Source organism: Gymnodraco acuticeps, unplaced genomic scaffold, assembly GCF_902827175.1.
Source record: "Gymnodraco acuticeps unplaced genomic scaffold, fGymAcu1.1, whole genome shotgun sequence".
Classification (NCBI taxonomy): Eukaryota; Metazoa; Chordata; class Actinopteri; order Perciformes; family Bathydraconidae; genus Gymnodraco; species Gymnodraco acuticeps.
Window position 1 is genome coordinate 1329243 of NW_022990622.1, and position 13360 is coordinate 1342602.

The 13360-nt window shown below is 39.8% G+C and overlaps 2 protein-coding genes across 3 annotated transcripts; one reads left to right on the plus strand and one right to left on the minus strand.

Annotated features, from left to right (window-relative positions):
- Window positions 1-536: 536 nt before the first annotated feature.
- LOC117554638 lies at window positions 537-7093 on the minus strand. 2 transcript variants are annotated; one of them, XM_034229096.1, is made up of 12 exons: window positions 7018-7093; window positions 6533-6775; window positions 6316-6396; window positions 5972-6042; window positions 5526-5622; window positions 5048-5245; window positions 4715-4801; window positions 4279-4538; window positions 1599-1724; window positions 1310-1450; window positions 994-1111; window positions 537-788 (listed from the first exon to the last, which is right to left on the minus strand). In XM_034229096.1, the coding sequence occupies exons 5-12, from the start codon at window positions 5587-5589 to the stop codon at window positions 571-573; spliced, it is 1212 nt and encodes a 403-aa protein (XP_034084987.1). In that variant the 5' UTR covers window positions 5590-5622; window positions 5972-6042; window positions 6316-6396; window positions 6533-6775; window positions 7018-7093; the 3' UTR covers window positions 537-570. The 2 variants fall into 2 exon arrangements, with proteins under 2 accessions (XP_034084987.1, XP_034084986.1); XM_034229095.1 differs by having other exon boundaries at window positions 6516-6775.
- Window positions 7094-9022: 1929 nt separating this feature from the next.
- Window positions 9023-11622, plus strand: LOC117554639. The gene is made up of 3 exons (XM_034229097.1): window positions 9023-9161; window positions 9920-11293; window positions 11485-11622. The coding sequence occupies exons 2-3, from the start codon at window positions 10270-10272 to the stop codon at window positions 11559-11561; spliced, it is 1101 nt and encodes a 366-aa protein (XP_034084988.1). The 5' UTR covers window positions 9023-9161; window positions 9920-10269; the 3' UTR covers window positions 11562-11622.
- Window positions 11623-13360: the final 1738 nt, after the last annotated feature.

Below are 13360 nucleotides of genomic sequence, written 5' to 3' on the forward strand. Positions count from 1 at the left end.
CACTTTGAATGGGGTGACGTCACTTTTAGCCGAACTGCATTTTGGAAAGCGACGTGGAGCGTTGCTGGCGTTGCTCGCTTCAAAAGTTGAGCAATGTTCAACTTTTGGCGACTCGGCAGAAGCGTCAGCCAATGAAATCCCATTTATGCAAATCTGCCATTACAAGCGCTAGCCAATCAAACCGTGTGTATGCTGGGAGAGACTACGCAGGTCATTTCCTCATATTCAAAAAAATGGAGGGAAAATTCATTATTTTATATCCAGTTTACTTCGTTTTAACATTGCTATTGCTTTGTATGTCGGGGGCGGAAGATTCATGTGATTGGTTGTTGGTCGCAAAAAATCCCCAAGCTTCAGACACGCCCAACTCCAAGCGTCAACACACGCTGCTGTGTGGACGCTCCGTTAAAGTGTAACAATGATAATGGACAAACAGTCTTTTTCCAAATGTCCTTTATTTATAAAACACGGTAGGTGTACCAACTGTAACCCTGTATCTCACAGTGTATTTAATAGAGAGGCAAACCCTTCTCCAGAAAAATACAAAACAAACTGAGAGTCAGTGTGTAGCTACACAAGCCCAAAGCCTGCACTGATGGAACTGAGGGCCATCATCAAGTCCTGGTGGAACTTCTCATAGGTTTGGTAGTGGCTTGGGAGCTTCAATTTTAGGAAGCAGGTGAGAGCCACTGGGTATTTTGAAGTAACAACCTCAACTTCAAGGTTTGTTGTGAGCAGCTCCCACCCGACCCAGAACTTCAAGAGGTCACGCAGCACCTTCGGAGATGCTATGGGAGAGAATTTGTTATGTATGCGATACCTCAAATTGCATTATATCAAAACTTAAATTTGAGCAGTAAAACTTGCAGGAATATCAACGGTTAACCCATGCATAGATTTGTATTTGTACACCGATGTGTGTATATTATTTTTCATCAGAACTGCCATCTCTTCAGCTGCACTACAGCTTTAGCAGTCATTAATTAGTGTTACCTTCCTCTATGAATTGCCTCAAAAATCCAGTGACGAGACCGACTTTCTCCAATGGAACGGCGTCGTCCTCATCGCTGTCACTTTTGGGCTGTGGCCAGTGGATGTTCTGGATCACAGTCTATAGGGGATCAAATACAAACGTGTTCTTTGCTAAGATTGAAGCTCATGTTATATGCTACAGAATTATCTTAACATTGTAAAGCATTGATTTAAGATCTACACACCAGTTTAAGAGCCCCACAAATGAAATTGCATGATAGTGTTTGCAAACAAATCCCATGAATAACATAAATCCAATAAAGAAAATGATACTTACCTGTGAGTTCAGCTCATCATTTTTCTCTCTTGGAAATAATATGGGGTGGACATCTGGCCTATTTGAAACAAGCGGCCAGATTCCCGTTTCTTTAAGGCCTTTGCGAATCTGCTTGATAGGCTGCCTAACACGGTGAAGTACCTACAAGTAAAAGGAACAATCAAACTGAGGCACTAATGGAAAAACACCACAGTAGCAGATACAGGAGGACTTACAAAGCAAACCTACTAATTACCTAAACATTGTATTGTATTGTTTAAATAAAAATGGTACAATATAAAATGATTACTGCATGGGAAAGAAGTTCCTGGAACAGCCAGTCATGATTGGTGGAGGTTGGAACAGGGAGGTCCCAGGACAGGCAAAGATCAGTCACACTGGTGGTTTCTTGAGCAGTAAGTTGTGTATTCTTGAGCTAAAACAGGAGAAAAGAGGACATAATTTAAGGCGAGACACCCCAGGTGAATAGGGTAATTTTTTTAACTTAAAGGTATCAGCTAGAAATTTCTCCAGTTAATTACTTACAATAAGGCAATTGTCTTTTGTATTACAAGTGTTCTGAAATAGCATGTTTAAATATGCAAATTATCTATTATCTCATTAAATATGCACATATTTTAACACATTTCAGGAATCGAAATCTGAACTTTGGATATAGCCAGATTCAAAATTATTGTTTCATTTTGTAGTCATATTAGTATCTAAGGCTTTTACAGAAGGGATATTGGATATCTCTTTTTATCATTCCATAAATCAGAAAATACTGTCAACAGCCCTAAAATATCCATTTTCGCCATGTTTTTAGGTATACAATGTTGTATAATTCAGGCTATGAATTATATATGAACAAACCAGTGACGTGCGGTGAGGTTCATGGCTGGTGAGGCACTGACTCTTTCAGAGTCAGATTTACAAATATTATATTTTGACCTTAATCGAAATATTCGGTTATTTTCAAAAGCTTTTTTAGTCTGATGCTTCGATTCATTTTAAACAGACTGTTCAACAAAAGGATACCCACAATCAAAATATTGGATTGTTCTTTCTTAGTAAAATCCCATTTTCATTAGAATTGGGGTCTTAGCTTGACTTGAAGATTAAGTCCATGCTATCCTTCTGGACAACAATCTCCATTACATTTTTGTAAAAGTCCTCCTTATCTTCCTATAGTTTCAAAACAAAAGTCTAGTTTGTTGTTCATGTCTACCGTCTCTGCGTAGAATAACAGTAGCAACAAGAACCTGTGGGCTCACGTGCGCCCCCTTTAGTGCGGCAGAGGTTATGGCTTCCTCCCCTGGTGCTTTTTTCATTGCCGTTGTATGATGAGACCAGCGAGCCTAAATATCATATATACGTGAAATAAGTTATTTAGAGACTATGGGTGGCGAGAATAAATGTAATAAAGGGATCTACAAACATTACATTGGTGACATACAGTGAGATGGTGCAGGCATGCGCTTAGGGCCCGCTTTCCAGACAGTTTCTGTGGGGTGACGCATTCTGAGGTGAGGCAGAGCTCATCTGTGCCTCACCTTACCCCACAGTAACTGGCTTGAGCGCGCTCACAAAATAAGTGCCCACGTTAAATTAGTGCCCGCGCTCCAGCCAGTTACTGTGGGCTTACGAGAGGCAGAGCTCGTCTGTGCCTCACCTTACCCCACAGTACCTGGCTTGAGCGCGCTCACAAAATAAGTGCCCGCGCTACATTAGTGCCCGCGCTCCAGCCAGTTACTGTGGGCTTACGTGAGGCAGAGCTCGTCCCTGCCTCACTCCCATGTAGTTGTAGCGGAGCTCGGCCAATTTGCTGATTTTGACTATAAAAAGCGATTGGAATCAAACAGAAATCACACTTACAACACAGATCAGTGGAGACATTTTATTATTATTACTATTTAGTTTTTCTTTAGTTGTTTTTCCGTTACATTGGAGTATGTAACTCTGCCTCCCCTGCCTCCACTGACTGCACGTCGCTGGAACAAACCCTTCGGTAAAAGCCTTCATAATATTGATAGGAATATAACTGGAAGGTTTGGTGTCTCTACGTGCTACTGAAGTTGACATTTCGAACTCAGAGTAGGAGAAAAAACTCATTTTGAGAAAACGACCTTTAAAGATTGCAGTGAGGCGCTAGCTAAACCCTCCTGTTCTTTGAATGATAGCTTGCGCATCGACGCACTCCGTGAAGGTATTTCATGTTCAGGGTCATTTTTTTAAATATAACATTGCTTCGTGCAAGTGACAATTGTTGTCGTCTTCTCTGTGAACGTTTTTTTCGCCGTTCTTTTGGCATTTTGAGATTTCAATTTCTAGCTGAAAGCTAACCAGGAAGTGTTTTAGCACACCACGTGACGCATCTGAACGAATCACGTTGTCAGAAATTTACACCAGCCAATGAGATTTCGTTTCTTGGTTTAAGACCCCTTTGTGCTTTCACGATTGGTTGCTGATACAAAGGAAATGACCATATTTGGATCCGATGAGATTGTGCAGGAGAGACACAGCTTTCCAGCGATACCTCTGTTGACATGGTGCACACAGCGGTCGCGGTACTTTATGTTACGTTAGAATGCTAACTTTTGGTGAATTTAGGAGAAATCTACAGACGCAAATAGACAAACTATAGTAAAATAAACACTTAAATGTGTATTTTGTACGTTTTCCTTCCAAAAGCCTGAAAGAAAACATGTTATGGAATCAAAATAGCACAAAATCTCAAAATTGACCAGTACTTGAAAAACGATGTTTTTGCCTGCCGTGTCTCGCCTTAAATGCATGCAAAAGTGGACAAAAAGCCTAAATCTGGAAAAATCAAAATGGGACACAAAAAAGCATTGGAAATCATTTCTAGCTAAACAGCCAAGCCTTGACGCATGAATGGAATCTTTTTCATAATGCACAAGATGACAAGTGTATGTTAGCATTGTGGTGCAGTGGTGTATGACATGTCACTTTTTAACTAGGACACTCACAAAACCAATTGTTTCACGGTGGTCAAGATCAGGACAGTCCAGCAGGGTAAGCGCTGATGCTGCAGTATCCGTGCTCCCACCAGTCAACAGAGTCACTACAGGCACACTTAGTCCTGAGAAACCAAAACCACCATGCAGGAAGGAATGGCCTATCATCCGACCTGCCATCTCAAACAGGTTGCTTTCCCGAAGCACAGCAGCTGCGGAGGGAACCCGATGTTCCATTTCGCCTTCAAAAAGGCTTGTAAGAGCTGCACAGCCTTAAGAGAAAAGGAGAAATAGTTTAGACACCATGTATTGCTATAACGTAATTTTTAGGTCAAGCTATATTGAGTGTTGGTTCAACTGTGAATATGCATGTTGTAATCTTTGTTGGTTTATTAAGATTTAGCTGCAAGTGGTTATTTCAATTGAAAGACAAATGGGGACATCCCACCTAAATTTATACTGAAGCCGGTCTTCAGTTTCTGCATGGCCATTGACAAAACGTGTCGGTTGACACCTTGGCCGACTGCTGCATCCCCTTGAAAAGACGACCTCATTTAGAAAAGTACAACCAACAAGATGATATTCAACATACACTTACCAAGAGACAACATGAATCATCCTTCAAGCTTTCAATACAATAAATGTAACTAGTTATTTCTTCCCTGGTCTAAGGGACATGAACTTAATCCTCAACATGCAAGTAAAAACAAACAAAAAGGCAAAATTCGACCCAGATGACAACCTATAATGAAACATGAGAAGTTACACTATTTATTAATACCTCTCAGCCTGCACTTCAATGGAGCTGCCCAGTTAACATTGTTCATTTTAAAGAATGAAATCAATGAACTGTCTGTTTCTTCTTCTGCGTCAAACAAGTCGATTGACAGAAAGAGGCGTGGACATTCATAGTTACGTTCCAGCAGTTCCTCTCTGAACAACTGACATGCCTTCCGGGGGTCCACTTCATTGGCCCATGCTGAAACGTAATTTGAAGGGAAAAAAAGTGGTTGGTACAATAAACTTCATAATATGTCAGCTTCAATTGTAAAATAGTACTTCATTTATTGTCTCATTTAGTAAGCCCTGTATTTTAAAGCAATATATTAAAAGGTAGTAACTTGAAATCAATTATCCTTTCCATATTACTGGATCAAACATGTAACAACATTCATTTTGGTGATCATTGCTATTTAAGTGTTTGTGAGTAGTCACTGTTTCAAACTACACCACAGCAGTAATTGTTCTGAATAAATAACCTGCTGAAACTGTTGCTGGCAATCGTTGAACTGAAGGTCCTGGCATTTCCTCTGTCCTTGTCATACTGGCTGCATCGCTAGATGAGCAGGGTCCATTCTTGGAAAAGACAAAACAAAAAACATACTCACAGGAATGGAAAATAGAGACTAGTGAGCGCCCTTCTTTTTTTACATATTTCTTCTTGCATATCAAACAAAGTAATTTAAATCAGATCCCTAATAAGTATTTCGGCTCTGTTAAGATTTCTACATTTCCTAAAAATGCATCACATGCTCTGATGCAGCTGCTATAGCTGTAACATTACAGCATTTTAAAACACAAAAAAGGAACAAGCACATTCACCAAACGATATCGTTATTAGGTTTGACACTTTGTATATGTTGTTCACCTCTCTCAAAACATGACTATCTTCCATCTTTTGCTTGAACAAGTCAAAACGTCTTACCCTTCACCACATGTGCTTGCATGAAATGAGAGGACATCAATCGGGTAAGATTCAAGACATATAGGGCAAACCTGTAAAAAACATAAACAAATGTCAATACCTTTAAAACATATCACATTATTATAAGAGGTTTTATGTTTAATAATTCTCTCTCAGATAAGTGATACAGGAAACATCATTCTATGATAAAAAATGAGTACATAGACAGTGTGCAAAAAGTCTGTTTGGTGAAATGTGTTATACCCTACCTACACACCTGCAATCATGCTGTCATTATTTACTGAAAACAATAAGGCTTTTATACTAAATTGCAAAGTAACTTTAACAGGATCAGCATCAACTACCTCTGACAATTCTCCCATCCCTGTGTTAGGTGGATTTGGCTGCTCAATCACTTCATCAAGAGAAGTCCCAGATTCACTCTCCTAAAAAACAAAAAAGGTACAGAGAATTGGTTCTATAGACTTTGAAACAGTCATTTGAGCAAACTAAAACATTACATATTTATTTGAGAAATTAGAGAAACGTTTTAATAACAGCTTACAGTCAATATGTCATTACATTCCTCCACATGTAAAGGCAACAGCTGCAAAGGCATTTGACTGCCACATGTTATGCAGGTTGACTGTGGCATCTTTGCAAACTCTGCCGAGTCATAGGGTAGTGGTTCGGTAGAAAGTTGCTCCTGTAGTGGAATTACAAACACAATGTTTTTTCCGTTGTTGGACGCTGTTTTGAGGAGCCTTGTGGAGTACCCCTCGGAGTCAGTAGGAATTATGGACAGCTTTCGACGTCCACTACCACCTATTTTAAAATCAAAATAGGAACAACACAAGTGTGCTTTAAAACCACCTGACAGTACATACATTAATATTAGGGATATACGTTACACTTTGTCAGGCAAACTTTAGTACTGTTTTATACAACTTGAAGAAGTGATATGAATGGTAATTCAAAGTAGGGCAACAGAAAACACATATGTGGGGCTTCTGAGTGTGAAAAACACAACACAGCATTTTCACCAATGGAGATGAGAACAATATTACCTGCTGACTTGAAAAACATCCAGCCTCCTTTTAATGTTTTCAGTTTTGGAAATTCTTCCTCAACCGAAGCCATAGTCTTTAAAACAAAGTGAAATAACATACAATATTCAGCAAGTGATTCACATTTTAAATCATTGAGAAATCTTTAATACTGTCTGTTTATATGATTACCTCACTGTACAATAAGTTGTCCGGTAGATTTAGCATCCTCTTTCCAAGGCCAGCATAGGCAAGTGGTAGCTCTTCCGAGCCCTTAGGTGTAAACTGACTGGGTCCCGAAAGGACATATATGTGAAAGTCCGTCCGTTTGACGATGCAAGGAGCCGGGGTGGGAAATCGTCTTTTGCCTCTTGGCTGATCAGTACTGAACATACTTGGGAATTGCCTGATGTGGGAATGACAAAAGGATCTGTGAGACTAGACATTGTTATATCATTTCCAAATCATTGGCTTGCGTTGATGGTTTTGTTAACATAGGTTGAACAAATTGTATGAATAAAAAGCGAAATCATAGTTAATATTCTGTCGATACAAAAACAATCTTGACACTTAGCTTTATCTTACCAAAATATTTGTTTTGAAAACATTAATATATTGTGTTTGGGACGTTTCAAGGCAAGGGGTTGTTAAAGGTTTTAAAAGCAATAATGGAGGATACATACTATGGACAAATGTTTTAAAACATTAACTCAACATTACATTAGAGTAATGCAAGGGGTGAGATCAAATATCAGATGTTTACACATCTACGGGATTAAGCCACAGTTTGATCTTGAACTGTCAAATGTAAAACAAAGTCTATTAAATCACCTTCTCATCGCCTGCCTCACCCTGACATCATTGTGGGATTGGACGCTGTCTACCGCCCTGACTGCTACGCTGACCGGTGCACTCTCTGCTATGCTCACTTCTGGTGGAGTTGGAGTCGCAGACAACTCCCTGGCTATTCATTGAACTAAAGCCCGTGCTGCTACCTCGACCCGAGGCGTTACACCCTGTCGAACAGTCAATTAATTTTCTCTCACATTCACTTCACTGCAACATTTTACTTGGTAGCAGAAGCACATAATAAGAATGGGGGATCGTTAGACCGTTAGACAGACAACGCTAGCTAATGTTAGCTTATGGAGCTCAGCTACTACAACACAGCTAACCAAAACAGTTCTATATAATTCTCGAATTAAACAACTAACAACTAAGCAAAACCAATCCTTCATAATTTAGGAGTATTTCATAATTTAAACATAACTTACACTTGGAGCGGGAGGCGTGCGACCACCAGACGCCATTTTAAAGATGACCTCTGACCTATGCCTCTGACCTGTCAGCTCCGCAGTCCGGACTGCGTAAATGAAGTGCTACGTCACGAACGCAAGAAATCCTACCCACGTGGGGGCGCGCTCATGTGATTGGCTTAGACTGGAGGAGACATCTGATTGGCTATAGATGAGAGAAATTACAAGTACGAATCGGGTGAGCGTCAGGGGAGTCTCAAAAAACCCACACACGAATGCAAAGCGATCCGTGCACAGAAAGCTGTTTGTGTTTGAAGGTGCAGCGGTTTTAAACGGAAAACTAATATGTGTGGATCAAAAATACACATGTAAAACTTTTTTCTGTGTTTGGATTTTATTTACATGTATATGAAACGGAACACATTTGTGTATGCATTGAAAAACACAAGTGTGGATCCGGAAATACAAGTGTGAATCCTTTTGCGGATCATGAAATACAAGTGTGAATCCTTCTGTGTGCATGTGTGTATTATGAGACTGTTCTGAGCCCATATTCATGACTTGAGACTTGACTTAAGCTTGAGACAGATGACTTGAAAGGACTTGAATTTTTTTAATTAAATATTTGCGTTTGTTTTTGTATTGAGATATTACGTTTATTTTTTTCGAAACATGATTGGGTGATTATAGCCCCGTGCGCACAAACCTGGCAACCCACTAGACGGCAGTTAACATGGCGGCGGCTAGCGTTACTCCGAAAATTGTGAAGTTTGGATTCAAAGATTATGTTGTAGATGACGCCAAAAAGAAGAGGACAGCGGTATGCAGGGTCTGCAGCACAAAGTGCAGTGACACGACCACCACCACATCTAACTTTATTCGTCACTATAAAAAGACCCACAGAGAAAGGTACGTGCATGTGTTGTGTTAGCTTAGCTAGGAAGCTAACGTTAAGTTTAAGCTACGTTAGCCTTGAGACTTGGTTTCAAATCGATTAAGCATTGCATAGAGAAGACAAAACGCCAACGGTAAATTAACATTAGAACCCTGATTAATAGGGTGATACTGACAGGCTGTCAGGAGAGGGAGAGAGAGAGCGGAAAATAGATGCCTCGTTTATTTCCCCCGTGTTATTATCAGTTACTGTAAACTTTTGAATAATGTAGTTCATCTACTTTTAGTAGTTTGTTTAAATGTTTTAATTATGTTGTTTTTGTTTGTATAAGCGCATCATTCCTTGATTTATTGTAAAATGAATCTGAACTTTTTTATCTTTTATGATGATAAACTGAAGCAATTTCTAAATTAACCCAATTAAGTGAGTTTTAAATCGTCCTACTTAGTTTTTAAGGACATTATAAAGAGGAACAAATTAAATGATTTGAAAATCATATCTATGTAGGCGCTGATGCCGTTAGCGGTTCTAGTGTTAACAGAATTTAAATTAAATATGTGTAATGGCAAATGCCATATATGATTTTCTTACCTGGAATTCTGCCTTTTTGAACACATTTTTTATTTGAGTCCTAGCTTATTGTCTGCAGTTCTAGGGTTAATATGAATCTAATATGATTGTCATCGGTCTAAATTAGATTTCAAATGAACGTATGTAATGAAGATCATAGTGGTTAAATCAATTTTCTGTCTCTTCTGTTTACTGTCTACAGATATGAAGAGTACATTCAAACCAAAATGCCTGGTGATCCTAGCCAGCCTCCGATCTCCCAATTCATCGAATCAAGGACTGTGCCGCTATACAACTGCAACCACCCCCAGCAGAAAGCCATAACAAACTCAATATTGTCAGACCTTATTATAAATTGCAACATGCCATTGTCCATCATTGAACATCAAAGCTTTCATCACTTTTTGTCACTAGTGGACAACAGGTACTCTCCAGTGAGTCGAAGAACAATTACATCAAAGCTTGACGGTCTGGTGGCAGATAGGCAAATTAAGCTAAAAAATGAATTAGAAAAGGCAGATAATGTGTCAGTGACTATGGTCAGACCGTAGGATGAGAGGCTTTCTTGGAGTCACAGCACACTGGATCGACCTCAACAATGACAATCTTCAGATGAGATCCCAGTTGCTTGCGTGCAACCGCTTCAAAGGTTCCCATACAGGGGAAAGAATTTGTGAAGAGTTTGAGCAAATATGTGAACAGTACCAGATCAAGAAAAAAGTTGACCACATGATCTGTGACAACGCTGCTAATATGAAAAAAGCTTTCACTACATGTTTTCCAGGACAGGGAGATGAAGAAGATGACCTTGATGATTCTGACATATGGAATGACCTGACAGTGGAAGAGCAAGAGAGGGTTGAACATTCTTTGAGCGCAAAAACCCAGACAAGACTTCAATGTTTTGCACACACTCTTCAACTGGTTATAGGAGATGGCCTTAAAGAGACAAAATTAATCAATGCCGCTCTCGCCAAAGCTTCCAGGTTGAGCTCTTTTCTCCATACAAGCACCAACTTCAAGGAGAAATTTGAGAAGGAGTTTGGGCAGCGTGGAATCCCTGCCTCTGTTACCACACGCTGGAATTCTACACTGAGGCAACTGAAATCAGTGCTCAACTGTGACCACCTGAGACTGTCTACAGTTCTTGAAGATGGGGGACACAAAGAGACAGTATTCACAGCTAGAGAGTGGAATCAGATTGGGGAACTAGTGGATGTTCTTCAGCCTTTTGGGGAAGCCACAGACCTCACACAAGGAGAAAAAAGTGTGACCATAAGTGCTGTGGTACCCTCTATCCTTTCTCTTAATCACCACCTGGAAAATCAAAAAGAGAAAGTGCGCTACTTGGGTGGCTTGATCCGTGGGCTGCAAGGATCACTCCAAAGAAGATTCAGAGGGATCTTTGTCAATGTGAGGATGGCAGATGAAGAGAGTGATGGTGCAACCTTACCCTTCTCTGACCCTATATTCCTAAAAGCTGCTCTGCTGGATCCCTCATTTGGCACCATGTGGTTGACCCATGATGTTTTGGTCACTGAAAACATCAAGGAGGCTGTGTCTATGATGATAAAAAGTACGTTATATGTTTGGTGGTAATCTAACTTAATATCACACCATAGATGAGATGAGTTATAAAATAAATTGACATAGATTGCCAGGACATAGTTTCTTATGATAACCCACTTATGTGTTATGACTGTTGGTATGCAGTATTCAACCCCTGAATCCATTTTGTGACTACCTTTTTTTGCTTGTGTTTATCAGACTGGATTCTCAAAGAGGTGACCAAGACCACCCCGACCACACCAACCACCGATGAGCAGGACCAAATGACTAACTAAAATGACAAAGTGCTAACCAATTTAATTTTTTGCAAATGCAATGCAGCATTGTAAGTGGCTATTCACCTTGTGTTTCTAGGTAGCAAAATCGTTACCAGCTTGCTGCTTGTGAAATTCCACCTGGTTTGGTTCAGGAATATTCACACTAGCTAGTATTTTTGCCACAAAGTCAAAGAGACATCCATGTTCCATGGATGTCTCTGGACGGAGCCCACGCACAATAAGGGGCACACTCTGGACTTAATTATCTGAAAGGGTCTGAATATCTCTAAGGTTGTGGTGACTGATGTTGCACTCTCTGATCATTCCTGTGTGTTCTTTGAGAGCTCTATTTCTGTTCACAAAAAGAGGTAACCACAAAGCGATATTTAACTGAAAATACTAGGGAAATGTTTACTCAGAATTTTTCTTCCACACTTGCCCCAGCTAACATCTCAGTAAATGAGCTAGTAGATCATTTTAATTCAAAAATTAAAAATGTTATAGATGCCATTGCTCCAACTAAGGTAAAGGAAGTGACTGGGAAGAAAATATCTCCATGGAGAAAGGCCATGACCGTGAGAGCAGAAAAAAGAGAGTGTCGAAAAGCTGAACGTAGGTGGCGAAAAACAAATCTCCAGGTTCACTTTGAAATCTATAAAGAGTGACTTGGCCTTTATAATTTGGAATTGAAAAACGCACAACAGTCTTTCTTCTCTGACATCATTACCAAAAACAAAAACAATGCACGTGCCTTGTTTGCTACCGTCGACAGACTAACTAACCCCCCAGTGTCAGTAGCCTCTGAATTTCTATCCACCAGGGCGTGCAATGATTTTGCCTCCTTTTTCACTGACAAAATTCAGAAAATCAGACAAGCAGTCAGTGCCTCTGCATCAGGTACAGCAAATGTGTTGTCCCTATGTCCACCTAATATCAATTCAAACACCATGACACAATTCCATCAGATTAATGATAAAAACCTAGAGGACATTATTCAACTTCTGAAATCCTCCTCCTGCTGCCTTGATATTATTCCAACAGGATTTTTCAAAGATGTTTTTCGTTGCGTGGCCTCAGATCTACTTCATATAGTAAACAAATCTCTTCACTCAGGTGTTTTTCCACAGGCCCTGAAAACTGCAGTCATTAAACCGCTCTTAAAAAAGAATAATCTAGATGCTTCAGTTATGAACAATTACAGGCCCATATCAAACCTCCCATTTCTAGGTAAAATCATTGAAAAAGTTGTTTTTCAACAGTTGAGTAATTTCTTGCATTTAAATAGTTGTTTCGATGTGTTCCAGTCAGGCTTTCGTCCAAACCACAGCACTGAGACTGCTCTTGTAAAGGTCTTTAATGACATCCACTTAAACACAGACATTAGATCTCAGTGCTGCGTGTGACACTGTTGACCACAACATATTACTCGACCGACTAGAAAACTGGGTGGGACTTTCGAAAACAGTTCGAAATTGGTTTGAATCCTACTTAAAGGACAGAAACAACTTTGTTTCTATAGGTAAATACACATCTGAGTTGACAAATATGACATGTGGGGTACCTCAAGGCTCAATCTTGGGGCCTCTTCTCTTTAACATCTACATGCTACCACTGGCTCAGATAATGAAAAACTACAAAATAAGTTACCATAGCTATGCGGATGACACACAAATGTACGTAACAATTTCACCAGGAGACTATGCTCCAATTCAAACACTGAGTAAGTGCATTGAACAAATGAATGACTGGATGTGTCAGAACTTTCTCCAATTAAACAAAGATAAAACTGAGGTAATGGTTTTTGGAGCCAAGGCAGA